At 59.4% G+C, this 26980-nt stretch overlaps 1 protein-coding gene and 1 long non-coding RNA gene across 4 annotated transcripts; both read left to right on the forward strand.

The window, feature by feature from the left end:
* The first annotated feature begins 15 nt into the window (after positions 1–15).
* Positions 16–8300, forward strand: LOC147359762 (uncharacterized protein C8orf90-like). Of its 3 annotated transcripts, none has more exons than XR_015141196.1 (2): positions 16–2222; positions 7775–7896. XR_015141196.1 is itself a non-coding variant. In XM_086337573.1 (2 exons), exons 1-2 carry the CDS (start codon positions 3337–3339, stop codon positions 8248–8250), a joined length of 543 nt encoding a protein of 180 aa, XP_086193699.1. In that variant the 5' UTR covers positions 16–3336; the 3' UTR covers positions 8251–8300. The 3 variants fall into 3 exon arrangements, 1 of the variants encoding a protein (XP_086193699.1); XR_015141195.1 differs by lacking the exon at positions 7775–7896 and adding an exon at positions 3595–3738 and having other exon boundaries at positions 16–3403; XM_086337573.1 differs by having other exon boundaries at positions 16–3403; positions 7775–8300.
* Positions 8301–25694: 17394 nt separating this feature from the next.
* LOC147359763 (uncharacterized) lies at positions 25695–26552 on the forward strand. Its single transcript, XR_015141197.1, has 2 exons — positions 25695–25831; positions 26274–26552. It is a non-coding gene; the product is annotated as an uncharacterized LOC147359763 (long non-coding RNA).
* The last annotated feature ends 428 nt before the right edge of the window (positions 26553–26980 follow it).

Here is a 26980-nt window from a genome sequence, read left to right on the forward strand (position 1 = left end):
GAGATTTTAAAAATAACCAAGAGGCGGTGCAGCGCCAGGAGGGGATTATGTGGGGAGCCTCGGCTTCGGGGGCCTGCCCGCCCCTCCTCCTCGACGGGTGCCCTGCCCGCAGCCAGCAGCCTGTGCCCACGTCACACTCAGCCTGGCCCCCTCGCTCTGCCCTTCCCTCTGTGCAGTGGGGGGCCGGCGGGTGGGGGTGCCGAGCTGCTGAGAAGGGAGGTGACTGTGGAGATGGAGGAGGCAGAAACGCTTGGGTCGGGACCCCAGGCTGCAGGAGGCCCCCATTGTCCCTCGGTGCCCCTCCCGAGACTCTGTTCAGCAGCTACCTGGCCCCTCCGGGCAGTTTCTCATCTCCGGGTTACTGTGCTCGTTGCCGCCACAGGGTGTCTGCAGGGGCCCATCCTCAGACCCTCCTTCCCTCCCTCTACGTGACGTCCCATCTCGGCTCTCAGTGTCAGTGTCATTTCTCCAAGAGGCTGACCTTGACCACAGGATGGTCTCCGCGGGTCACCCCTACCGTTGCCACCCCACGGGTCCCTGAGAGTTTCCTCTCTCATCCTCATCCCAACGGGTGTCTGTTTCATGGATTTGACCTTTACCCTCTGTGCAGTTAGGCTGTGAGCTCCCTGAGGCGGGGGCTGGGGAACTATGGGTCTGCCGCACTCCCATGCGCTGGGCTCTTCCTGTCCCCGGAGCTCCATGCCAGCCCATGTTTCTTTGTCTGAAGGGCTCTCTGGCCGCTGGTGGGAGATTCAGGGCATCACCTCTCCGGGGGAGCAGTGCTTAACTCATGACTGATAGGGTGGGTGGGTGACTGGGCCCTCACCTTCAGACAGGCTCATGCGGGGGCGCTGAGCCCCAGCGGCTCCCGGAGATGACCACTTAACCTGAATCACCCTGAATCACCCGCCTCCCTCTGTCCCTACCACATGCCCTGGGGTCAAGTCCTGTCCTCAAATCGTTCCTTAGGGCCTGGAGCTAGGCTGAATAATGGCCTCCCAAAGAGAGCTCTGTTCCAATCCTTGGAACCTGTAATTGCTACCTTATATGGCAAAAAAAAAAAAAAGGGCTTCGTGGCTGTGATTAAGTTAAGAATCCTCGATGGGGAGATTATCCGGATTATCTGGGTGGTCCCTTAAAGCAACCACGTGCATCCTTATAGAGAAGGGTAGGGGGAGCTTTATCACAGACACAAGAGGAGGAGGCCGTGTGCCCACAGGGGCGGGAGTGGGGGTTGGGCGGGGTGGGCAACCCCCAGGAGCAGGGAGAGGGAGGGGCCGGTTCTCCCGGGAGCCGTGGGGGTAGCATGGCCCTTGACTACACCCCAGTGATGCTGTTTTAAACCACTGACGTTGTGGTGATTGTTGAAGCAGCGCTAGGAAGCAATACAACTTGCTTCAGGGGGAGACCGGACTGCACACACTGGGTCTGTCCTAAACGTGGAGGCAGGCCGGCCAGCAGCTGTCCCTTCCAATGCTGAGCACCCGGCCGCCCAGCTGCGACTACATTCCCCAGCCTCCCTTGCAGCCAAGAGCAACCAGGTGACTTGATTCTCGCCCTGGCACTTGAGAAGTGAAGTGTACAGTTTCTGTGCTTAGTTGCTTAGTCGTATCCGACTGTTTGCGACCCCACGGTCACCAGGTTCTGGCTGCAGCCTGCCAGGTTCCTCTGTTTTTGGGCTTCTCCAGGCAAGAATAGTGGAGTGGGTTGCCATGCCCTCTTCCATGGGATCTTCCCGACCCAGGTATGGAACCCAGGTCTCCTGCACTGCAGGCAGATTCTTTACCATCCGAGCTACCAGGGAAGCCCGAGGCTACTGGAGTGGGAGTGGGTAGCCTATCCCTTCTCCGGGGGATCTTCCTGACCCAGGAATCGAACTGGGGTCTCCCGCGTTGAAGGGGGAATCTTTACCAGCTGAGCTACCAGGGAAACTGCTGGCCGGAGAGGGTCCTCCACCCTCCTCTTCCTGGTTGAGAAGGAGCTGGAACGACAGTGGATGAGACCACGCCTCAAGGGGCGGAGCCACAGCTGGAAGGAGCCTGGCCTGCCCTGGAGCCTGGGACGGGCTGGATGGCGGCAGGTGGGCCTGGACCGTTGGCCGGCACCACCTTACTGAAGTTGCTCTCTGTTACCATGGTTTGGTGGTTACCCTACGACGCAGGGCTTGAGTGGCTACTGACAGGCCTGTCTTGTCCACAGTGTTCAGTGACCATTTGCAGAAGGTCAGTGTCTGGTTTTTCTCCTGCGTTGTCCCCACCATGCGGATAGCAAGCGGCCGCCCAGGGTCACCGGGCTGGGCTGAGCTGGTACGACGTCTGCCCTGAGAGCTGGCATCTGGTGGCCCGTGTGGAAGGTCCCACAGGACCCTGGGAAACAGGCGGGGAGCACGGGGCCCGCGGGCCCAGGTGCAGGTGGGCGGCCGCCGTGCCCGGAGCCTGCGGGGTCCTCTTTCTCCGTGAGAGCGCCTTCCTGGCCAGGGGCTCCAGACACACTGGTGGGTGGGAGGCAGGGAGTGCCAGGCAGGGCTCTGTGTGTGTGCTCAGCTGTGCCAGACTCTTTGTGACCTCATGGACTGTAGCCCGCCAGGCTCCCCTGTCCATGGGATTTCCCAGACAAGAACACTGGCGCAGGTTGCCAGTTCCTACTCCAGGGGATCTTCCCCACCCAGGGATCCAGCCCGCGTCTCTTGTGGCCCCTGCATTGGCAGGAGGACTCTTTACCACTCTTTACCTCTTTACCACTAGCGCCACCTGGGCTCTGGGTCGCCGCTTCTCAGGGCTGCCACCGGCACTCGGGACCCGGGTCTCCCTGATGGAGGAACTGGTGCCCAGGTGCCTGTGCCCAGAGCACCTGGCCGTTGTGCGTCAGGAGCTGGGCTGGGGGCTCACACGGGATAAATAGGAGGGAGCCGTGCGCTCCTCTCTCGCCAGCTTGAGGAACACAGGGCGATTCTCTGTGTCCTGTGCTGCCCCTGTCGTTTTGTTAGTGGAACTAAAACACGCTCCCCAGGGCTTCCAGAGGAGAGCTGGAGGCTGTCCAGCCCCTTGCCGGGCTCCAAGGTTCAGAGCCAGCAGGGAGGGATTAGCCCAGGCAGGTCACTGGGGTGAGGATGGAGGTCTCCGAGCGCCAGGGTAGGGTCCCCACGGCTCCTGAGAAGGGCCAGGTGAGCCGTGGCGGGTCAGGGGAGAGGCCCCTGTGCCTGCTGACCCTTCCCCCCCAGCCCCAGGGCACTTCCGGGTGGGGTCACTTTAAATGCAAGGTTCTCTCCTCCCCAGAAGGCCCTTCCCCCAGTCTCCTGGGCAGCCAGGTAAACAAGCCTGACCCCTGGCTGCTGACATGGCTTCCCCCTGTTCCGGGGACCCCAGCCCGGCAGGTCTGCCCCCGTGTCCTGTAGCCACTCCAGGTGAGACATGTGGAGGGGGTCGGGATGGAGGAGAAGTGGGTGCTCGTGGCAGCTGGGCTCTGAGAATGTGGGAGAGAAGGCAGCGCCCCCACCTCTTCCTGGGGGGTTTCCCCAGGGTCACACAGCAGGGCAGGGCAGGGTGGGGGCGAGCGCCCCATCTCCTGACAGTTCTCCTTTCTCTTGTCCTGCAGCCCCTGGACCCTGAGCTGGGACGTGGGCCAGGGTCCTCCTCACTCCTCCAAGCCCTTCCAGTTCATTCTCCGGCCCCCTCTCCCACCTCCCTAAAAGCCCAGGGCGAGTCCCAGGTCCTCAGAAGTACAAACTCTTGGACTTCCCTGGTGGACCAGTGGCTAAGAGTCTGCGCTCCCAATGCAGGGGGTGTGCGTTCTATCCCTGGTCAGGGAACTAGACCCCACATGCCACGTGGTCAGCAATAACTGAAGGAGGTACACACTCACTGCCCACGCGGGGAGGGCTTTTAGCCTCCCGGGGATTTTGGGGCCGGGACGCTGACCCTCTCTCGAAATCTGCTGCCATCGCATGGGCGATCTCTCCCTTCTCCTGGCCCCTCAGCCCCCCAGAGGCCTCTCTGAGAAACGTGGCCCCCAGCCACCCATGCGGTGGTCGTGCCTTGCCAGCATCCAAACTGCATTCTGGCGCTGACCCTGATCTGGGGGCCAGGACTCCAGCACTCTGTGGGCAGAACCGTAGTCCGCTGTTTGCAGCCGGTTCCTCCTCCTCCCCGCCCTGTCCCCCCAACCCCGACGCCCCCGTCCAGCTCTTGATCATCACACCCGCACCACACCCTCCTGCCCTGGGCCTGCTCTCGTTTGATGGCACCCCCCGCCCCAGCTCTCTGCCTACTCCTTGCGGGCACCTGCACAGCTGGGGATCAACTCAACCAGGCTGATGCTCCCATTACATTCCTGGTTGGTGAGCTGCAGGGGGTGCTCTGTGCCAGGGTCCCACGGCATCCCTCCTCCCGTCCAGCCCCTCCTCTCTCCCAGCAATCGCCTCGCACCCCCGCTCCCAGCGCCCACCCTCCTCTCCCTCTGCACACTCAGCTGCTGGCCTTGCTCCCACTCTCACGGAGAAAGAGGACCCCCACAGGCTCTGGGCACGGCAGCCGCCCACCTGCACCTGGGCCCGCGGGCCCCGTGCTCCCCCGCCTGCCCCCTGCATGAACAACCCCCTCCCCAGCCGAGGCCCAGCCTGGCCTCCTGCCCACGGCCATCACTCCAGCACCTCTCCAGCCTCCTCTCCTGCATTCTGACATTTTCTCTTTACGAGATCTTTCTCACCAACATAAAAGCACACAGCTATACATCCTGTCTCCTGACCCCACTTCCCTTGTAGCTACCGCCCTATTTCTCTGCTCCCCATTTTTAGCAAAAATCCTGGAAAAGGTTATTTATACATGCTGCCTCCCCGTCTTTCCCTCCCGTTTGCTCTGGAATGCAGTGGACCCAGCCCCTCCTTCCTGGACTTGGCCACAGCAGCTCTGGTCAGGGTCGGGGGTGACCTCCACACTGCTGAACCCGAGGTCAGTTCTCAGGTGCCCTTTGACGTGACCCATCGGCAGCTCAGGGGCTTCCCAAGTGGTGCTAGTGGTAAAGAACCCACCTGCCAATGCAGGAGACATAGGAGACGCGGGTTTGATCGCTGGATTGTGAAGATCCCCTGGAGGAGGGCATGGCAACGCACTCCAATATTCTAGCCTGGAGAATCCCATGGACAGAGGAACCTGGTGGGTATAGTCCATGGGGTGGCACAGAGTCAGACACGACTGAGAGGCTTACATGCAGTGTATTCGAAGGGGCAGCTCAGGGCTCAGGACCCCCTCCCCACTGACTCCCAGAGCCCCAGGCTCCCCTTCTCCTCTCACATCACTGCCGCTCCACCTCCTCTCCCTGACCTGGGGAAGCTGGGGGCCCAGGCCGGCTTCTCAGGCTTCTCCCTCTCTATTCTCACAGTCACGTCTAGTTCTGCGGCAGTGAGAGCATGGGTCCTAACTACTGGACCACCAGACTTTAAATGCCATCATTGCTCAGGAGTCTGTCTGTCTGTCTTCAGCCTGGAGCCCCCCTACCTCAAGCCCAGACTCTAGCTAACTCTGCTCTCCACCTCTTCCCCAGTCTGTCTGAAGGCATCGCGGGTCCAGAATTAGACTCTTGAGCCTAGCCCCAGGTTGCTCCTCTCAGTACATGGGGCTTCCTTTCGTCCAGTGGTTCAGGCCAGAAACCGTGTGTCTTCCCTTTGCTCCCCTCCGTTTCCCCCACCAGCCCCTCCATCGGCAGAGCCTATAGGCTCCATCTTCGAGACACATGTAGAACCAGCACTTCTCTCTGCTGAGCCCCAGCCCCTCTGCCCTGGATCGCTGCCCTGGCTGCCTTGTGGTCTGCGTGGCAGCCCTCACCCCTCACCTGTCTGCTCCGCAAACACCAGACCCAGCTGGCTAAATGCCAGTCAGGGGTGTTCAGTCCTCTCCTGCCCCACCCCCAGCCCGGGGCCCTTCCCTCTTCTCCACACTTTCCTCACCCCTGGCCCATAGCAACACCCCAAAGCCTCTCCACAGCCCACCCGCCTGTTGGTACTAAGTGTGAGGCCGGGCCAGTGGTGTGGACATCAGTGTGGTGCTGTGCCTCCGGCCACTCACCCTGGAGGCCTTCAGGGAGGAGGCGTCCTGGTGGACAGGACAGGCTGCCCGGGGTGGGGGCACCTCCATGCTGCCCATCGAACCTGAGGCCCCTGCAGGGCTGCCTCAGAGCTGTCCAAGGTGCTGAGTGCACTGGGCCCTGAGCCAGCCCCTCTGGCCTCACACCCTGCTCAGAGCTGGTCCACCGCCTCTCCTACCTGGGTCTGTGGCTCTGGAAGCAACTGCTATGGTGCTGAGCTAGGAAGGCACTTCCCACTGACAAAGAGGTTCACAAAAGTTCATAACCTCATCCACAAGGATGGCAGAACAGGCTTGACTGTTTCCATTTTTCAGATGGGGAAACTGAGGCTCAGGGAATCCAGAACCCAGACCAGGCTCTCCCAGGTGAAGGAAGGACCTCTTACCCAGGTCTGCTGGCTCCTGTCCCTGGCCTGGGAGAAGCCGAGTGTGTGTTGTACACAGCTGTAGCGGAGCCTCTCACACAGCAGATGCCCCAGGGAACTTACAAGGGGAGGGGAGTCATTGTCCAGGGGCTCCTAGCAGGAGGGTGTGGCATGGTGGAACGCTCCTGCGGCCATCAGTTCAGGGCGGGTCTCTCTGGGTCTGCATTCTCACCAGGAAAACAGTCTGAGTGCTGTCGCCCCTCACAGGGGTGCGGGGTGAGGACCTGAGAACTCACGGTCAGAGCCTTGTATGGGTTCATCCATCGCCTCCTCTCAGGCCCTCCCCCTGAGTCCTGCCTTGTCTCCAAGGAGCTGCCCAGTTGGTCCTGTGTCCCAGAGGCTTATCTATACCCAGGGAGGGCCCATGGTTGCATTGTTGAGTTCAGGACCCCCAGAGCTAAGCACTTTGCTGAAGGAAGCAAGGAGGCAGGGGGGGAAGGGTCTCTCCTAGCAGCTCACAAAAGGTGTGGGCTTGGAGTGGTGGCTTGGGATGCTGGCTGGGGCCATGGATGGATGGGCCTCAGGTGCAGAGGCCCCCAACCAGGGGCACAGTGCTGCGTCCATACACACGTGATATCTGAGAGCAGACTCTTGGATTTCACCAGACCCCTGCCTCCTGCGAATCCATGTGTGAGCCAGTGATCAGACACGTCCCCATTTCTCCTGGAATGTGCTCCTGGAGTGAGGAGGGAGGGGGGTGTCCCACAGACACAGCACCAGCCCAGCTTCCAACGGGATCCTTCTCCCTGGTGAAGACGGTCAAGCCGGTCGGCCCCTGATCCCTGTGCCCAGGCAGGGCTCCCCCCTCCCTCCATCTGTTGACACAGGCTGGCTCTGGCCCCTCCATGCTCGGCCTGCTGAGTCCTCCTTTGAATTCACCCTCACCTGGCTCTGTCTCCCCTCCCCTTTCCCCGAGGTCTATCCTCTGCCCAGGCCCAGGATCGACTTTCCACTAAGAGTCGTCAGGTCACCCCTGCTCTCTGGGGATGACCCCAGGTCCACAGCAGGCTCTGCGTGGTCCCTGCCAGGCTAGCCAGACTCTTCCCCTTCTGGAACTTTCCGCCCAAATAGTATGTAGTGGCTATATTCTAACACACCTCTCCGGGCCTTTCTGCCTCTCACAGCTCCTTAGCGCTGTCCCTGGAAATTAGTCTCCCTCTCCGGTACCCCTCCCCTCTCTGTCTCCACGTGGCCCGCCTTGGCTTCTCTGGCTCATTGCGGGTGGCTGCGGGAGTCGCTTATCCCTGGCCGCTCCGCGATCCCTGCCTGCAGGCCCCGCTGCGCCCCAGGAGCCTCCGTTCCCGGACATCTACGGCGGGGACGCGCAGCTGTGGGAGGCGCACTTCCGCGGCATCGGGCGCGCCTACCGCGCGCTGGGCAAGGAGGACGACTTCGCCATCCGCGTGCTCACCGAGGACTTCACGCTGCCCTTCCCGTTCGCCTGGCCGCCAGGGCCCGACCCGGCCCGCGGGCCGCTCTTCTACGACCCGCACGACCGCACGGGCTTCGACTTCCTGCTGCGGGGCCCAGGCGCGCCGCCCCCCGTGCTGCTGCGGCCCCTGCACAGCACGGCGCAGGCGGCGCTGCGCAAGCGGCGCCTGGAGCAGCTGGCGCTGAGCTACGCGCACGCGGGCGCTGGCCCCCGGCCCGGCCTGGTGCTGCTGGCGCCCGTGCCCGCCGCCGCGGGCAGCGCCTTCCCGGGGCCCGAGGCCGCCTCCCCCGGCGGGGGCGCCCCCCGGCTGGGCTAGCGCGGCCCCGAGATTGTCAATAAAGTGTGCAGAGCCTCTGCTTCTCCCGCCCCGAGGCTCTTTGCCAGATACACCTGGGCGGGCATCTGGTGCCAGGCAGATCCCCGGGTGCCGGGTCCGCGGTGGTGTGGGATGTCCACTTTGTCCCAAGTGGATAATGAATCAAGGCGGGAAGTCGGAGTGGCAGCCGGGATGGGCTGGCCAGGCCGGGAGCGGCTGTGGCAGGGAGAGGACCTGGGATAGTGGGGGATGGATGGCCCTTTGGGACCCCGTCACAGCCTCTTGGTGGGCATTAGCACCCCCATGCTGCAGGTGAGGACCCTGGGTCCCAGCGCTCCCGGGAGCAGCTGCGACTTGGTTCCCATGTGACTGCAAGTTCAGCAGGGGTCCCGTCTTCTGGAACAGAGGGGCATCAGGGTCGGCGGTGGGGCATGGTTGGAGAGATGGGAGGAAAGGGACACAGGAGTTGGAGGGCAGGGTGGGGGAGGGGCGGGGAGGATGTGATGGGGAAACAGGTGCCAGGACACAAACATCACACTGGGAGCCCAGTTCCCAGGCCGCTGCTTTCCTAGCGGCCCTCTGTGCTGGCTCTGCAGAGAAGAGGGTCCTCCTGCCCCCCACTCCCACCCCACCCCTCTTATGGGGCTGAGAGATCAGCTGAGGCCGTTGCTGGCCTGGCCTCCGTCCTGGGTGTCTCCCTCTGTAGTTGAGAAGCTCTGGCAGAGGCCAGTCTATCGTGGGCTCCTGGTGCTGGGCAGAGCCGCTGGACGCAGGACCTGGGTGACCTTCTCCTGCCACCTGCCGGCCAAGGCCCAGCCTTCCTCTTGTTGGGGGCTTGGATCCCAGGTGTGCAGGAGGCAGGGGGCTGGAGGCAGGGGGCTGGAGGGCACCTTCTTACTCAAGTACAGATGGAATCGGAGCTTTTTTTTTTTCTCCCTTTCTTCTAATCCAGGAGTTATTTATAGCTTCCTGGTGGTGGGCAGAGATGGTTTTTCCAAAGTCTTGCTTGGTGTGCAGGAAAACCAGGGACAAGAAATGCTCAGCTCTGGAGGACAGGGGCTCAGGCTCTGCAAGAGGGGTCTTCAGCTTCTCCCTTCAAGACCCCTGACCCTGTTCCAGATCCCTTTCTCCTTGTGGGCCCTCTCTCCAATTTTATAGAGACGTATGGCTCATGGGAAAAGACTCTGATGCTGGGAGGGATTGGGGGCAGGAGGAGAAGGGGACGACAGAGGATGAGATGGCTGGATGGCATCACCGAGTCGATGGACATGGGTTTGGGTGGACTCCGGGAGTTGGTGATGGACAGGAAAGCCTGGTGTGCTGCGATTCATGGGGTCACAAAGAGTCGGACACGACTGAGCGACTGAACTGAACTGAACTGATGGTGGTTACACCGCAATCCTCATGTGTGTGAATCCTGATGGGGTAACAGAAATGACGTTAGGGACTCTATCAGTGTCCCTGTGTTGAATACTAATTGTTCGGGTTCCCCCAGAAGCAGGCCCTAAACGTGGATTTGGGTGCAGGTGACTGATGCGGGAGGTGACCCTTGGACACATAGGTAGGGGAGTGAGGAGGTGAGACAGAGAAGGGAAGGAAGCCAGTGGGGGGCATGCTGTGCGGCTAGGTAGGCCTGCAGGCAGATGGAAACCCCCTGGGAGACTGTGTGGGGACCGCCGCACCGCCATCCTGCCTCCGGGACAGGGAAGCCAGTGTTTAAGCTCTGCCTCCCTTGTGGTGCGGGGACCGAGCCTGCACTTCACCCAGAAACAGCATACACGGGGAGGAACTGTTTAGAAACTTTTAAAAGGTGCCAGAGTAGCTTTATAAGTGTAAAGTGTGATAAGAATTTGGAGTTTATATTTAGTATACTCCTTAAATAGAAAATTTTCTAGAAATGTATTTTTAATGTAGTTTATGGAAGTATTGGGGCTTCCCAGGTGGCACTAGTGGTAAATAATCTGCCTACCAATGCAGGAGACATAAGAGATGCGGGTTCGATCCCTGGGTCCAGAAGATCCCCTGGAGGAGGGCATGGCAGCCTACTCCAGTGCTCTTGCCTGGAGAATCCCATGGGCAAGGAGCCTGGTGGGCCACAGTCCAATCTAAAGAGTCAGACACCACTGAGCGACTGAGCATGCATGCATGGAAGTATTCGCCTGTGACATGTTGGAAATAAAAACGTGGCCCTTTACCACCTCTAGTTTGAGAAGAACTTACCTAGGGGAGAAAGATAAGTAACCAAATAAGTAACCTACTAAAGAAACAAACATGATTAAAAAAAAATAAAAACCGCAGTAAGTACTATAAAGAAAATGAGTAAGGACAGGTCTCATTTCAAACACAGTGGTCATGAGGGCCTCTTGGAGGAGGTGACATTTGAGATTGGAAGAGTGAGGAGGGCTTCAGGCAGAGGGGACAGACTGTGCAAAGGCTGAGCAATTAAAAATAAAAGCTTCAAAGGTCATAGGACTGGAAGCAGGGGGTGCAAGGCCAGAGCACAACGAGCAAGAAGAGACTCTCATTGATGAATAGCCTTCCCCTTATGGGGAAGACTCTAGAATCTTCCCCACAAGACTCTAGGATCCCAAAGCCCTTTCGTGTATACTGCATCTTTTCATCCTCCCTGTGGTTCCATGAGGTCAGTGGGTGGAAGAGGGCCCTGGGGCCTAGAGAGGGGAAGGGACGTGCTCAAGAGCATAAACCAGCATGTTACTAGAACTGCACATTATAGCCACAAAAGGCCTGGCTTCAACAGGCTTAAATGGCAGAAAGTTAAAAAGGATGGTTCATGTAACTGGAAGATCTAGAAATAAACTGAGATTCAGGTAAGGTTTGATCCAGGAGCTCAAGGTTGGATCTAGCCCTCAGACTATCTTCCTTAATGATGGCACCATGCCTGATGCACCTCCTGACTTTTCAGTCTCCCTGGCCACTGACAAGGAGAGAGGCCACTGGCTTCCCAGAGCTCTCATGGAAGACTGGATCCATCTCAAGCCCCAAGAAGCTTCCCTGAATGGCATTGGTCCAGTAGGGTCACGTGTCTAGTCCTAAATCAGAGAGTATCCTGTACTGACTGACCTGGGCATGTGTTTCCTGAGCCAATCCCTATGATCAGGGGTGGGGTTACCCTGACTGGATTCTAAGAATAAGGCCAGGAACAGCACAGTGGATCTGCTTGAGGGGAATGGAAGGGATGCTGGGGAGGTGGCTCCCATGTCCATCACAGCCAGGAGGTGTGAGCCCTGGGGTGTGGCCCTTGGGCTGACGTTTTTTTTGCTAAATCACGCATTTTCTCTTCCAATTAAGTACGCTGTTACTGGAGAGCAGCTTGGGTCAGAAATGGCCACAGTGGGACCTCTACTGTTTCATGTGAGGCAAGGGTGATCATCTAATTCGTCTCCTGAGCACCCACTCAGTGAGGGGGCGGGGCATTAGGGGGTGGGAAGACTTCCTGCATCAGAAACCTGTGGGTGGGGGAGTCGGGAGGCGTCAGGACCTCTGCTCCTTGCCCCTTGGATGAGCGTCTGGGCAGCCCCTTCGGGACGCAGGGTCTCCTGTTGCCCTCCTTGCAGACAGCGCCATGGAGCCTCCCCGGACCTGTTTGCTCTGGCTGCTAGGGTGCTCAGAGCCCCCTGTGCCCTCCGCCCTAGCTTTCCTCAGGCGTGATCTCCCAGGTGCGGTGCCTCTGCCTTCTGGCCTCACTGTTTTATCCTGGACTGGCTTTCGAGTCTTAGGCTGAGGGGCTAAAATCTTAAAAATGATGCTTCCAATTATTTTTGAAAATTGGAGAGCAATACCTTCTTTTGAATGTTGCAGACCCTTTCACCCCCTCTGACTTGCCAGAAGATTCCGCCCTATTCTCAGAATCAAGCCTGGTGGTCTGCACTGAATACTGTGGGTGTTGTGTCAGGGGCTGACCGCTGTGACATTGGGCCCTGGTACTCACTGGGGTGGGTAATGGCTGCCTCCCAGGCTCCGGGAGACAACGTACCTCTTTTAGAAAGCTGTGTCCTCTATGCCCCAGTGCTGCAGCCCTTGGTCAGCGCTTAACCAGGGCCTCAGGTCCTCAGTGGTAGGTGGGGGCACGGTCATGGTGCTTCCGGGTGAGACGCTGAAGGGGAGGTGGGAGGGCTCATTGTTTAGACCCCTGGGTCAGCCTGGCATGCAATGCCAGCCCACAGAGGCCAGCTATTTCCGCTGGGACTGTGCACTCTCTGGCAGCTAGCCTTGTCCCCTTGTCTTAACCCAGGGTGGCTGCTCCTCCTCTGTCCTGCCTCTCCACCCTGGAGCCCAGCACACACCTCCTCTTCACATCCCTCCCTCGGGGCACCGGCAGCCTCGCCAGCTCATTCACATCACTGCTGGTGCAGCAGCATGCAGGGCAGGGTGTGACCTGTCAGTGGTCACGTGGGACCTCTGTCCCTAGAACCTACTTGTGGGGGCTGCTCTGAATGTTATGAATGTGACCGGGGGCTCTCAGCTTGCTGAACAGGGAGGCTGGGCATCCTGGGGGTCCCTGGGGGAGGACAGGAGTCAGGGTGTCAGCTCAGAACCCGAGGCAGGTTCCCTCTAACCTCCTAGCCAACACAGCATTCCCAGGGAGACTGGAGACGCCATGTCCTTCCATATTCCAAGGAGAGGGCTCCCGTTTGATCCCTGCACTGCTGGGAACAGGGGTCAGGGTCCCTCCACCCGCTGCGTCTGCTCCAGTTTCTTCGGGAACAGACTCTGAGGAACAGTGAGAATGTTTAATTAATTGCAGTTACAATCTTCAAAGGAAGCCGGGAGTTGAAACTTGTTCCTAATTACTGTGTTGCGATGTCGGCCGGCTCCCCAAATTGATCGTGTTAGAATTTCCGATGGAGGATTAATTGAGTTGCTTCGAGGACCACTTTGCGTCCCTCCCCCTCAGATGCGGCCTGTGCTCAGCCTGGAATGACAATGAAGGGGGCCGGGCGGACGCTGGCGGGAGCCAGCCTGTGAAGAGCTCCCAGCCCAGGTCAGGGCCGTCGCCTCGGCCCTGGCTCAGGAGCGGGGCGTGGGCTGGCCGAGCGGCTCCCTGCCGTCCCTGGCGTACGCGCTTCACCCAGTGTGTCCTGCTCCTGCCTCTGCAATTTCCCTGCGTGGGGGCTGCTCCCTCAGCCCCCTGTGTTTAGGTGGGGCCTGTGACTAGTGCTGGCCAGCGAGTCCTGGTCACCGTGACATGCGTCTCTTTGGGGCCAGAGGCCTTCCTGCCGGGACAAGACCCTCAGGAGTCCTTCCTTCCTCTGCCCCATGACCCGTGGCTCCGGAGACAGTGCCTCCTCCACCGTCCTGCGTCCCGGAGGCACCTGCAGCGAGAGAGAAATCGCCCCTCGTTGCCCCAGCTCCTAAGATTCGGAGGTGTTTCCTCCCGCGGCACGGTCTAGCGCCTCCCAACTGATGCAGCCTCTGCAGGCGAGACTGTGTAGGCCCAGAGCCAGATGGGACCAGGGGCCCGTGTTCAAAATCAGGAAAATGGCAGGATGACGACAGCAGAGCGCTAAACCAGCCCTGGAGTGTGACTGCCTAGGTCACCAGCCCCAGACCCTGTAGAACGAGAGGCGGGAGCTGTGAGCAGGCCTCGTGGGGACAGGTTTTGCGGGGCCCGTGGCAGGGGCAGGGCGTGGGCCGCCCTCCCTGTCGGCCATCCTCCCGGCCCGTCCTCAGGCGCCTGCTGCTGCTTTCCGTGGAGTTCCTGAGCTGTTCTTGCTCCTTTTTAGACGGGCTCTCTGCTCTGCCACCTGCCCTAGGCGTGTGGGGCTGGGAGTGCTGCCTTCCAGGGCTACCGAGAGGCTCGAGGGGTGTCAGGCAGGTGGGGGAGGAAGGCACCAGAGAGGGGTTTGATCAGAGCCCCCAGGGAAGGAGGGTGGGGGGCAGACTCTGAGGAGGGGAGCCCAGGAGGTGAAGGACGCCAGCTTCTCGTGTGGGGTCAGGACAGAATTAACAGAACTTTGGCTTGTTCCGCGGTGGGCTTGGATCTGAGCAATGGCAGCAGCTCATTAATTCTTTAAAGCATGCATTCATAGGGGTGGTGTTGATTTCACCCCCAAGGGGAAAATCTGGTTCTTGGGGAGTAGTTCTTAAATCTGGTTCTTAAGATTTCAGTGAAGAAATCTTAATTGTTATGTCTGAAGCACAGCTTCGCATAAAGTACTCACACAGAGATGCACAGTTCATCTGTGGTCTTAAAATTTCTTGGGGGGCAAACTAGGAAAGCATGTCTAGAAAGACCCCTTAGGTGCTGAGGGGCAGAAAATGAAAGAAAGGTTGGGAAGCACTGGTCTAGAAGGATCACTTTGCTGCAATGGGTTGAAAATAGATTTGGGCGCGGGTCCCGCAGAGGCATTGAAAACTGGAAGTGTTAGTCGCCCAGTCGCGTCCGACTCTTTGCGATCCTGTGGACTCTAGCCCACCAGGCCCCTCTGTCCACGGGATTCTCCAGGCAAGAACACTGGAGTGGGTTGCCATGCCCTCCTCCAGGGGATCTTCCCCACTCAGATATTGAACCCAGGTCTCCAGCCTTTCAAGTGGGTTCTTTATCATCTGAGGCACCAGGGAAGCCCACGAGAGCTGGAGGCAATTGCAATGATCCAGATGAGCCGCGCTGGAAATCGGAGAGGAACCTGGGAGAGGGGTGCAGCTCCAGGGCAATTTCCTGAAGGTTAGAGAAGGAAAGGTGTCAGGGAGGCCCAAAGTTTGGGTGGGGGCAGGGGAAAGCTGGAGCTTCTATCCTCTGGGATGGGGAGGCTGGAGAGGAGGGTGTCTGGGGAGCCTGGGGGACCCCAGTGGCGGCGGCAGGCTCAGCTCGGCAGAGGCCTCAGACAGATGGGTGTGCTGGGGACCCAGGCTCAGCGCAGGAGGAGGGCCTGCCTGGTGCTGGCTGAGATGTTTGAATGGCCGAGGAAGCGTGCACTTGGAGCACTTGGAGTCCCTTGGCTTGGTACGCCCTCAGGCTTCTCATCTGTGAAATGGGCACTCTGTCACTTGGCCTGAGGCTGGTTTATCTCTGTGGGGCAGGGACTGTCTCCAGCAGGAGCTGCTGAGGCCCGTTTGAGGCCCCAGTGCTGGGCTGTTGCCGGGGTGTTGAATGTTCTCATGGCCTTTAATTACTGAATGCTAACGAGCCCTGAAATTAAATTAAGAAGAGGAGCTGACCGCCAGCGTCCCTTCTCCCCCGCGTGACGGAGTTAATGGGGATCCTGGGGACAGGCCGGGGCGGAGGGGTGGTGTTAATGAGGGCAGGGGGGCCAGAAGTTTGCAGGGTGTTCTGACATTCAGGCTCAGGTCATTCTGCCGGCTCCTGTGGCCCAAGGAGAGAGGGCAGGGCCCGCCCCAGAGTGTCCCAGCCCCAGACCAGGCCAGTCCCATCATCCCCCACTCTCCCAGCTGGGGAGACTCAGGTCTGCCACCATGGCGGGCAGAGTGACCAGCAGGTTCCTGGTTCAGTGTCCGTGCTTCCTCTGATGGCCCTGAGCCGAGGCCAGCCAAGCTCGCTGACCTCTCTGGTCCCTGGTCTCCTGTCTGTGGGACAGAGGGATGGTGCACCGTGTGGGGTCAGCTTGTAACTGAAGGACAGGGTGGACGTGCATCCGAGCTTAGCTGGGCTCCGGCCGCAGGACGGCTGGTCTCCCCTGGCCGTTGAGGGCTCCCGCCTGGAGCCCCAGGCACCTGGGTCTGTGGTGGGTGAGCGTTCCTGGAAGGGGCCTGCGTCCTCTGACCCCAGCCCGGTCATCAGTCCCTGGCCACACTGGCCTCCGCTGGTTCCCAGGCCCAAGAGCTCTGGAGGAAGCCCCCAGGAGTACCCACCTCCCATTCCACATGCGTTTGTCACAAACCCATGAATGTGCCATCTTCGCCCACCCCCTCCAGGCGAACTTCCTCCACTTCTGCAGCGAGTTCTGCATTAATCACCGCTAATTGCTAGCGGGAGTCGTTTATGTCAAGAGCCATTATTCCTTGGAATAAAGAGAGAGAAAAGACGCTGCCTTCCAGGAAGCCTGGCGTTGGCCCTGGGGGAACAGCACCAGGCCCCAGCGAGGGCCCCGGCCCACCCGGCCCACTTCCAGCAGCTCCAAACTGCGTGTGACCAACGCGGGCCTCTGGCCTCTGCTGAATATTCAGGGGAGTGAACGCATCCATCATGTTCACGTGGTTTTCTGAAGTTGTTGTGAGTTTCCTTGAAACCAAGGAGAGTTTTTTCTTTTTTTTCCCCTTTTTGGCAACAACAGCTGGGAATAAGTTGACACTCTAAAAACTGCCACTTCTTGCTTGGGGAGGGAGCAGAGGAGGGAGACCCCTGCTCGCCGACCCCCCAGGCCCAGCCTGGAGCTTGCCCGCCAGGACCGGCCTGTTCGGGTTCGCTACTGGGAGGTCGGGCTGGGCGGTGTATCTGGGAGGTGAGGGGTGGGCCTCAGCTGTGGGCTGTAGGGGCTCACCTCCCGGGACCCAGAGGATGCACCGAGGGCTTCTGCACGTCTCACGTGTTGACCGTTGTTTCTACGTTTTCATTTTTATTGGGCCTGAAATCAGCTTATTAACGGGAATATTTGATCAGTATTTTCTTAGAATATGGCATCTGATGTTTGTTAATCCTGCCTGAGGCCGCACCTGTGAAGACTGGGGTGTGAGAACTGGTGGGCACAGGCTGAACACGCATGTGCCTGCGTGTCTGTGCCCGTGTGTGGGTGTGCAGATGTGGGCCCGTGTGCGTGCTCGTGTATGCGTGTGTGCACATGCATCCGTGTGTATGCAGCCTTTTGTCTGAGTGTGTCTGTGGTCGTTATACACAAATAACACAAAGATCTTCAAAGTTCCTGAAGTCCCCCTACTCCCTCTGCTGCTGCTGCTGCTGCTAAGTCACTTTAGTAGGGTCCGACTCTGTGCAACCCCATAGACGGCAGCCCACTAGGCTCCTCTGTCCCTGGGATTCTCCAGGCGAGAACACTGGAGTGGGTTGCCATTTCCTTCTCCAATGCATGAAAGTGAAAAGTGAAAATGAAGTCGTTCAGTCGTGTCCGACTCTTACTGACCCCATGGACTGCAGCCCACCAAGTTCCTCGGTCCATGGGATTTTCCAGGCAAGAGTACTGGAGTGGGGTGCCTTTGCCTTCTCTGCCTACTCCCTCTACCCACCCCCCCCAACTCTCTGAACTTTGTGATTTTAGGCCCATTTTCTTGATGAGGACACTGAGGGTGTGAGGGCATAAAGGGCTCTCCTGAGGCTCCCGAGCTGAGAACCAGCCCAGCTGGGACTGTGTCCATAAGGCCCCCCTTGAAGGTACAGAGGTTGCTGCTTGGAGGGGCTGGGGGCTGGGGGCCAGGACACAGGCTTTGTGGCCTTTCCTGCATCCTCTCCTCCCTCGTCTCCTCCTTCCCTCCTGACTGGTCCTGGAACTTCTCACCAGCCCCACCCAGGTCTGTCTTCCCCACTCTGAGCCTGTGCTCCTGGGTGAGCAACTCGGAGCCCACCGAGGCTCAGAGGTGAAGGGCAGCTGCTGTCTTCCTGGGCCCCGTCTACCGATGGCCCTGGGGGGTCGGTGACTCATCTCTCACCCCACACCCCCGCACTGGGCACCCGGCACCTCTGTCCTGTTCACCTCTCTGGCACACGCGGTCTCCCCGTCTCACTTGCTCACTTTGCACACCTCTTCCAGGAAGCCTCCGTGGATCCTCCTGAAGTCCAGGTTGGGATCCCCAGGACTGTTCTCACTCTGAGCGATCTGCTCCGCCGTGGCTGTCTGCTCCTGGCAAGGCTGAGTTCTGCGTGTCCAAGTTCGTGGGGCAGAAGCAAATGCTCTGAGGTTTCCTACATTGGACTAGAACCTCAGGCCCAGGTCGGAGCCCCACCCTCGGCCCTCAGCTCTGACCCCTGCCCAGTCCCTGGGGGGATTGCAGGCAGGTTCCTCACTGTGGCTGATGCCGCCCGTGGGTGCAGGCCTGCTCTCCTGACATGTTGAGATCCTGAAGCGAGTGCTCAGAGCAGCCAGATGTGCGCCCTGGTGGCTTGGCAATGTCTGCTGTGGGTGTGGGTGGGGAGGCAGTGGCCTGCACCCCTCCAGACACCACCTGAAGGCGGAGTCCTGGGGGCAAGGTTGGGAGTGGCTCTCTTGTCTGTAAGTCTGGCACGGGGCCTGGAGCCTGGAGCTCGCCTAGTGGCTGATGGAGGCTGGAGGGGCGGGCTGGGCAGGGCAGAGGGAGGAGGGAGCAGGCCAAGGAGGGCCGCAGGGACCGGCCCCAAGGGTGAGAGGGCGGGCAGCCGGCCCCACTCCTGGCTGGGCTGGTTTCGCCTGGCTCTCTGCTCCTCCGCCAACTGGCTTGCTGTGACGTGGGCATCCCCGAGCGGGCCCTGCAATGCTCGGCTCTCCTGGCAATGGTGCCCCGGCCCCAGGCATTCTGGAGCCAGAGAGCCAGCAGGTAGGATGAGAGCGCAAAACCTCTTGCCCGGGCGCTCAGCAGAGCCTGCCAGGCATGACCCAGGTCCCAGACCCCGAGGGCCATCCGAGGCCCGGCAGCCCTCTCCATGCTGGGGCACCCTGTGTGGACAGTCAGCTCATGATCAAGTGGCCTCATGCCCCAGGCGGTTGTGTCCCTTCTTAAATGCCTTGCAGCTTGACGATGACGGCCCAGCTTCTCCGCTTCCATCCTCCCCTCCCCCTGGTCCTTGCGCTGCTGGGGCGGCCCAGCTCCTTCCTCACCTCCTGCCTCCTGCACGGAGCCCCGGCCTCAGAGAGGCTCAGGCTCACACCCAGCCGTGTCCCTTACTAGCTGCGCCATCTGGGCGAGGGTCTCCAGGCCGCCGAGCCCCTGTGAGACGAGGGTGGTGTGGGACCAAGAGAGGCGGGGATCTGAGACTGCCGACTGGGACCCCAGAGAACTCAGAGAGCTGGAACCGGTCCTGCCCCCATCCCTGCTGGGAATCTCCAGGTCTCCAGGCGTGTGGGGCCACCTCCGCAACGCTTTGGAGTCTCAGCGAAGGACCAGATGGTGTTTTGAGCATTTTAATAAGAGCTATTTGCGGTGTTGTCGCCATAAAAAAAAAATTCCTGCTTAATGAGCAAATGCATGTCGGTAGCGAGTTAAAGGCTCTTGGATGTTTTAAATATTATGTACGTCGTGTTCGTGTTAACAAACCTGATTTTTAATTACACCTTCCTCTGCTGCCTGGCTGGGCTGAGGGTAGGGGAAGGGAGAAAAAAAAAAAAAAAACCAGGCAAAACAAGTGTGGTTTTCCATGAGAAGCGACAGCCAGGCTCTGTGGATCCCCCTTTCGCAGACACGGCTGTGACGGCTCACAGACGCCAGAGCTTGGCAGGGATTTGGTACCGCGCCACCCTCGATGACCTTCACTTCCAAGCCTTGACCCAGGCAGAGAATGAGCGCTGATCCCTGGCTGAACACTGAGCTGAATCCTGGCCACACACTGAGCCCTGCTCCCCAACCACAGGCTTAGCCCTGATCCTAGCCACACATTGAACGCCCATCGTGATCTCAGGCTGAGTCCACATCCTGGGCACTAACTGAGCTTTAACCTTGATCGTGGTCTGAACCCTGATCCCAGACACGCACGGAACACAGAGCATGTTCACAGACTGAGCCCTTAGACACTGACACCCTCACTCCCTTTGCTGGTGTCTCCGGTGGAAGCTTAAGGCTCCAGGAAGTCCCCTCTTCCCCCCTCTCCCTCCCTGATTCGTCCTCAGCGCTGCCAGGCGGGGGGCCCTGTTCCCACCTCAAAGACCTCCCCCTCCTGGGTCCCTGAATCCCATGCTGAGCTCATCACTTGCTCACCTCTTCCTTCTCCAAACCTGCTCTCCTCCCGGCCCTGCGGGTTGACCGGGCTGGGAATGCAGGGCACACTGCGTGCTTTGCTCTGTCCTCATGGGTCCCTGGACCCCTGAAGAAGGGACAGTGCCTGTTGTCCATTGTAGTTCTGGCTCTGGGCTCTGAGCCTGGAAGGCAGGAGACTTTTGTCACAAGTTTTCTGAATTCATGAGCAAGCTGGTTAAGAGTCTCAAGGCTGGGTCCCTGCTCAGGTCAGCCAGGCCCATGAAGAACTGAGCCCAGGAGCACTGGGGAGGCCGGCCCGGGTCAAACTGAGGGTCCTGTCCAGGCAGGCTGGAGTCTAACCTAGTGCAGTGTGGTGGGCTTGGGCCTTCTGTGAACGTTCATTGAGACCTGCTAAGAGCCAATGGATTCTGGGTTCTGGCGACACCATGGACGAGAGGCTGACCCGCCTTCCAGGAGCCTAGGTCCCTGGGGCACACGGGCAGATGCTCCTGGGTGGCGATGGGGGCTGCCAGGGTGAGGGGGCAGCTCCTACTTGTTGAAGACACAGAGATGCGACGTTGCCGCAGAGCCTGAGGGCAGGAGAGGAGCTGGGGAAGCGGCTCTTGGGCACAGGGCTGCACGGGGCGAGTGACCGAGGGAGCCTGGAGACCTGGCCCAGGCTGGTGTGCAGCGGGGCCCCGCGCCATCGTCTCTGGGCTTTGTGTGTGCGGTGGGCTGATAATTTACTCCGCGAGCCCAGCCTGCGAGCCGGGCGCTGTTCCAGGAGAACAGACAGTCTGCCTGCCCTCTTGGGGCTTCTACCTTAGCGCCCCAGTTCTGAAAGTGGGGGTCCGTGGAACCCTAAGAGGGGTCCCCAAGATGCTGTCAGGGGAGCCACAAGGTCAAAGCTGCCTTCTCGGTAACACTCAGATGCTGCTGTTTGCCGCTTCTGTGTTGGTGTTTGCACAGATGGTGCAAAAGCAGTGACAGGCAAAGTGGCTGATGCTTGGGCATGGATCAGAGCGGCAGTGCCAACTCCTGCTACCGTGACGGGCGTCTCCGGGCCGCACACCTGCAGCCAGGCCCCGCCAAGGGCAGCCAAAGTCAGCGTCCCTAAGGCTCGGGGCTCTCCTTTCAGCCGAAAGCAGCCGTCTGTGCAGGCGCTCTGTGAGGGGTGGGAGGCACCACCGTGGTGGTCTCAGGAAGAGCCCTGGGCCTCTGTTTTGAGTTACAAGCTTGGCCAGCTGCCTCTTCCCTGGGAGAACACAGTCCTGATGGCCATCCTCGAGTGTGGCCTCAGCATCCCGGTGTCAGCTCTGGCTTCATGACCCTCCGAGGGCCCTCCTGGGCCTGGATCCTGGTGACCACAGAGGACAGGCCCGCTGGGAATAGGACCAGCCCAGGGCAAGGCCGCAGCATCAGGGAACATGGGGACAGACCCAAATCCACCCACGAAACCCAGTGGCCCTGGGGGTTGCGGCCTCCCGGGATGTGTCCTCTCATTGGGAACCCGGGGTAGTTACATCCTCCGCAAGGTCTTCTCCTAAGTCCAAGTGTTTGTAAAGTGCCGGCGTAGGTAGAGGTTCTAAAAATGGCCCAGTCGTCACTGGGAAGAAGAATCTTCCAGCAAACATTAGGAGATGGACCCCAATAGTCTGTTTTCAAGAGGAGGAAACTGAGGCTCAGAGCGGGAGCTGAGCTATCCGGGGGTGCCCAGGCTGGCCACCCCACTCCTTGGGGCCACACGGTGCCTCTTCGTGCCTGCTCTCTCAGACCCCCAGGGCCCTCCCAGGCGTGCACCTGGTTTGTAGCTCAGGCCCTGCAGGGCCCATTTCTCAGGGCGGCTGTCCCATCCGGAGCTGGCTTCCTGGGCATTGTCCTGGGCACTGCCCTCTCATCACCACATCCTGCTGATAGGGGGCCAGGTTGGATGCCCAGAGGGAAAGGGGCCCTGAACGAGCAGGGGTGAGGGGCGGCAGGGGCGAGGGGAGACAGCTTCTGGGTGGCTGAGAACCTCTGTCCCATGGATGGATGTGTGTCTTCCCTGTGCCAGGCACGAGTAGGGGGCCAGAGGGGCTGCAGGGCTAGCCTCGGGGAGCCGGCAGGCCCCAAGGATCACAGTGGGGCTTAGGCCTTCTCGTGGTACTATTTGACTTCAGCCAGGGAGCCGGGTGCGTCCAGTGCTCCTGGCAGTTACTCACCCCTGCTCTCTGCACGTGGCGCAGCACCAGGTAAGCTGGATGCAAACATGAGAGCAGGGGGATGACCAAGGGGCCGCTTGTCGGCAGCTGCCCGAGTATCCCGTGGCCCAGGCAGGGTTTCAGTTAAGGCCGAGTCGGGCTGGAGGCTTGGAGATGAGCCCAGGTGGTAAAGAGGGTGACCTGCATGGCTGGGAGTGCTGGGGTGGAAGCTGTGTGTCAGAGGCAGTCTCGGGAAGGTGCAGGAAAAGCCTTCCGTCAGGGAGCAGCCTGTGCAAAGGTCCTGGGGTGGGAATGATCTGCTGTGTTCAGGGAGAGGAGGTGTCTTAGGGTTGGACTGAGGAATGGGGACTTGGGGGAAGATCAAGGGAGGTCTTGACCATGCTGGGGACCTAGGTTTTCCCAGGAGCGGGATGGGGGTCCCGGTGGCTTCGGGTGGATATTCTTAGAGGATCTTCTGGCTTCTCATGGGCCACAGAGCAGCGTGAAGGGGGGAGTGGAGGCAAAGAGGCCTCGGCCTGTGACAGGACGCTACTGAGAGGGAGTGACCGGGCCCCTGGAGGGCGTGGGGGAGGCAGATGGCAGCCTCTGGGTCCCTCAGGGCAGGTGCAGCACAGGCGTCAGACAGAGTCCCAGCCTCGAGCTGGGGGCCCCTCCAGGTACTTTTTTCATGGAGGCTGCAGCCCTGTCCCAGTAGCCCTGCTGGTGACCTGGACCTGGTGGGACCCACTGGGATGGACAGACCGAGGTGTCAGGATCTGTGGACAGGCAGACGATTGAGAGGGGGCTCACTGGGAGGAGAGAGCAGGCCTCGGGGGGCACTGCACAGGGCTCGGGGTGGGGCAGCAGGGGGGAGATGCACCCACAGTCCTAGGGGAGCCCTGGATCCCAGGTTCCTCAAATGCTGTCCCGTGAGAGGTCCCTCTCTCCCACTCCCAACCCCCGGGGAGCCCTGTGAGCCCCAGGTACCTTTGGCCACACTGGGGGTCTGGGCCTCTCTCTGAGCTTAGTGAGCCCATCTGACCCCAGACTCATTGGAGGGTGGGGGTCCTCCTCGCCCCTCCCAGGCTCAGGATGCCCGGGCTCTGCATGGCTGTGGATTGAGGCTGCCTGGGCAGAACATGGGCTTGAGGGTAGCCTGCATGGCGTGAACTCACTGGGTTCCCAGACTGGCCTTGTCCTTGACCTTCGAGTGACCTTGAACCCTCACTGCCTTCTCTGAGAGGCCACTTGCTGGTGAAGGGCCAGAGGATTCCCCCAGCCCCTCCAGCCTCTGTTTCCTGGGATTCTGGGACCCTCCCCTCTGGCAGTGATGGGCAGGGCTGGCTTGTCCCCGGGCGTCAGAGCTCCTGGAACATTCACTCTTGGAAAGAACACACTGCACAAAAATAGCAGCCTGGTGCCGACGAACATATGCTGCTTCCCGGGGGGCGGCAGGGAGGGGCCAAGGCCCCTGATGGGCTCAGGGCTGGAGGTTTCGCCGCTCCCCAGGAGGGCGTCTGTGTCGCCAGCACTGACTGGAGATGGCAGACGGGCTTATGAGGCACCTACTGTGTGCCATTTACCTCTGTCTGTGGCCTGTGGCTTCCTGAGGACCTGCGGGCAGGCCGTGCTGCTGTCCTTCCTCCAGGTAAGGAAACTGAAGGGAGAGAGGCTGCGTGAGGGCGAGGTCGCACAGGGGAAGGGCAGAGCCTGGCTGTGCTGACCTCGAGGGGGGTGCTGCTGCTGGTGCGGGTGGGACAGCCTCCCCACCCATCCGCCCACCCACCCACCCAGTTACTCATTCATCCACCCACCCACCCACCCACTTACTCATCCACCCACCCACCCACCCACCCACTTACTCATCCACCCACCCACCCACTTACTTATTCATCCACCCACCCACCCACCCACTTACTCATCCACCCACCCACCCACTTACTCATTCATCCACACACCCACCCACTTACTCACCCACCCACTCACCCGTCTGTCCTTCTCTCTTCCTTTCTCTTTCTTTTTTTTCAGTTGAAGCCTTGTTGATTCACAGTGTTGTGTTAGTTTCTGGTGTACAGTGATTAGTTATACATACATATATCTATTCATATTCTTTTTCATATTCTTCTCCATTATGGTTTAGTACAGGATACTGAATATAGCTCCCTGTACTATATACAGTAGGACATTGTTGTTTATCTATTTTATATATAGTGATTTGTATCTGCCAATCCCAAATCCCTAATTTATCCCTCCCCACCGCCTTTTCTCTTGGGTAATCACTGTTTCCTGTGTCTGTGAGTCTGTTTTGTAAACAAGTTCATTGTGTCATATTCTAGATTCCACATATATGCGATATCATATGATATTTCTCTTTCTGACTTACCTCACTTAGTATGATAATCTCGAGGGGCATCCATATTGTTGCATATGGCATTATTTTATTCTTTTCTAATGGCTGAGTAGTGCTTCATTGTCTGCATGTACCGCATCTTCTTTCTGCATTCCTTTGTCCGTCCATCCATCTTCGCATCCATCAGTTACTGGACTAAGTGAAAGTGAAAGTCGCTCAGTTGTGTCCGACTCTTTGCAAACTATACAGTCCATGAAGTTCTCTAGGCCAGAACACTGGAGTGGGTAGCCTTTCCCTTCTCCAGGGGATCTTCCCGACCCAGGAATCGAACCAGGGTCTCCTGCCTTGCATTCTTTACCAACTGAGCTATCAGTGAAGCCTCAAATTGTCCTCACTCGCGTGTGCCCTAGGCCATAGCAGGGAGCCCTCTGGGCCTCAGGTCCCCCTGTGAAACAGAGGGGGCCCACTTGACGCCCCCAACTCTCAGGCTGAGAGTGAAAGTCGCCGCCCCAGCTCTGCCTGCTGCGGGGGCCACTGAGCTCCTTAGTGTGCATCCAGACTCTCAGTCCAAGCAGCCTGCTTCTCCCCTCCTCCGGTCCTCCTGAGTCTGCCCCCCATCACTCCCCATTCGGGCTCCTCCTTGGTGCTCCCAGGGCCCCCTGTGTGATGTGGGCCCTGATCAGATGGAATGCCATGTGAGGCCGAGGCCACCGGGCTCTGTGGTCAGGGATGTGACTTTACATCTCTGAGGTCTGAACAGGGCTGGACACCACACACCCCTGGAATTGTCCCCCTGGGGTTCCAGAGTCTTTCCTCGTGTGTGTCCCGGCTTCCACCGGCTGCAGCTCTGGTCAGCCTCCTCTCTGGAGCCTCAGGATGGCAGTCAGGAGGGTCAGGGGAGCGTGGGGAAGGGCTCCCGGCCCAGCTCAGGAGGCTGCACGCTCTCCTACAAAGCTTCCTCCAGGTGTTTTGGGTGGCTGAGCTATTGATGGAGAAGCTGGAGCAGCCTGGCAGGGAGTGGAGATGAGAGCAGCTTCTGGAAGAGAGAAAGGAGCCGTCATGTGAGAGCTGCGGGCGGCCCTGCCGCTGTCTCCCCCGGAGCCGGATGAGGAGGGACGGAGGCAGGAGGACTCTCCTCTTTACTCTCCATCACAGGAGGCTTGCGGTTGGACGGGGAGCTCAGAGAGGACCATCTGAACTGCTGTCCTTCCCCAGAAACCACTGCCCCCACCGGGAGAGATGGGCCGTCCCCATCTGTGGGGTGAGGTGCCTTCGGGAGCCCCAGAACGTTTCCCTCACTCAAACAGCCCCCAGACTGGCCTCCTAGGGCTTCCAAGCGACCTGAAAACAGCCTTTTCCCTGGGAGGTTAGGGTGGAAGGGGTCTCGGAGCCACTAGGATCAAGCCCTGATGCCGAGGTCTCACCCTCTGTGCGCTCTCGCCTGTGGAGAACAGGAGGGTCCGGGACCCACCGGCTACCTCCACGGGGGCCCAGCAAGGTGCCCTCTTAGTGAGTAGAGTCTGAGGGGGCCCCGCTTCGTCATGCAGGTGTGGTCAGGCCACCGCCCCCTGCCAGCTTCTTCCTCACCTTGTTCATCACCGACAGACGCCTTCCTGGAGGGGCTGGGCATCCTGGGTGGGGGCCTCTCCACGTGACCCTCCCCATGGCGGGGTCTTCCCTAATCGCTTCACCGTCCCATCCAGTGGCAGCTCAGGCCTGGACCCGGAGACCCGTCTGCTGGAGGGGGGAGGCTGGGGTGCCGACCCCCGAAGGAGCCAGCCCCACGCAGGATGCTTCTCAGGCTTTGATCAGCCAACTCCACGCTGGCTGGGGAACTGAAGTGGAGCCCCCTTGAAAGGCGGATGGGCCCCTTGCCCTTTCGGAAGCCAACACGTTTGAAGGGACCTGGAATCTGATTGTTCGCCGATGGAGGCCAAGCTGCCGCACATGTAAATTTCCAATTAAAACAGAAATTAATCCTCTCCCCCAACTACCTGCTATCTCCAGCCGGATGAGCAAAAGTTTTATTCTGCTAATTAATGTTATCACCCGTTAGCTTTATTTACATAAGCAGATATAATTCACATGGCTTTGCAGAAGCTGATGGGGAAACTTAAAAAAAAATTTTTTTAAGTTAAAAAAATTAATTACCTTGATCCTCCCTCTTGTATTCTAATCACAGACTTGCAGCGTTCCTCTTTGGTGCTCCCCGAAACCCCTGGGTTGGCTCCTTCTTTGATGAGTGGGAGCTTGTTCCAAATGGAGAGAGAAAAAGTTGAAAATTGAGCAGCTTGGAGGGGAAGCCAGTACCAGTCTTCATATGAAAGGCCCGATGGATGTGATAATTATTTACGGTTTCTGGCTTTGGGTGTTTTTGTTACCCAGTTAAATAGACTCCAAATACCACATT

The sequence above is a fragment of the Bos grunniens genome, chromosome 14 (genome assembly GCF_055505025.1).
Source record: "Bos grunniens cultivar Pamir isolate PY7600 chromosome 14, Bosgru_T2T1.0, whole genome shotgun sequence".
Taxonomy (NCBI): Eukaryota; Metazoa; Chordata; class Mammalia; order Artiodactyla; family Bovidae; genus Bos; species Bos grunniens.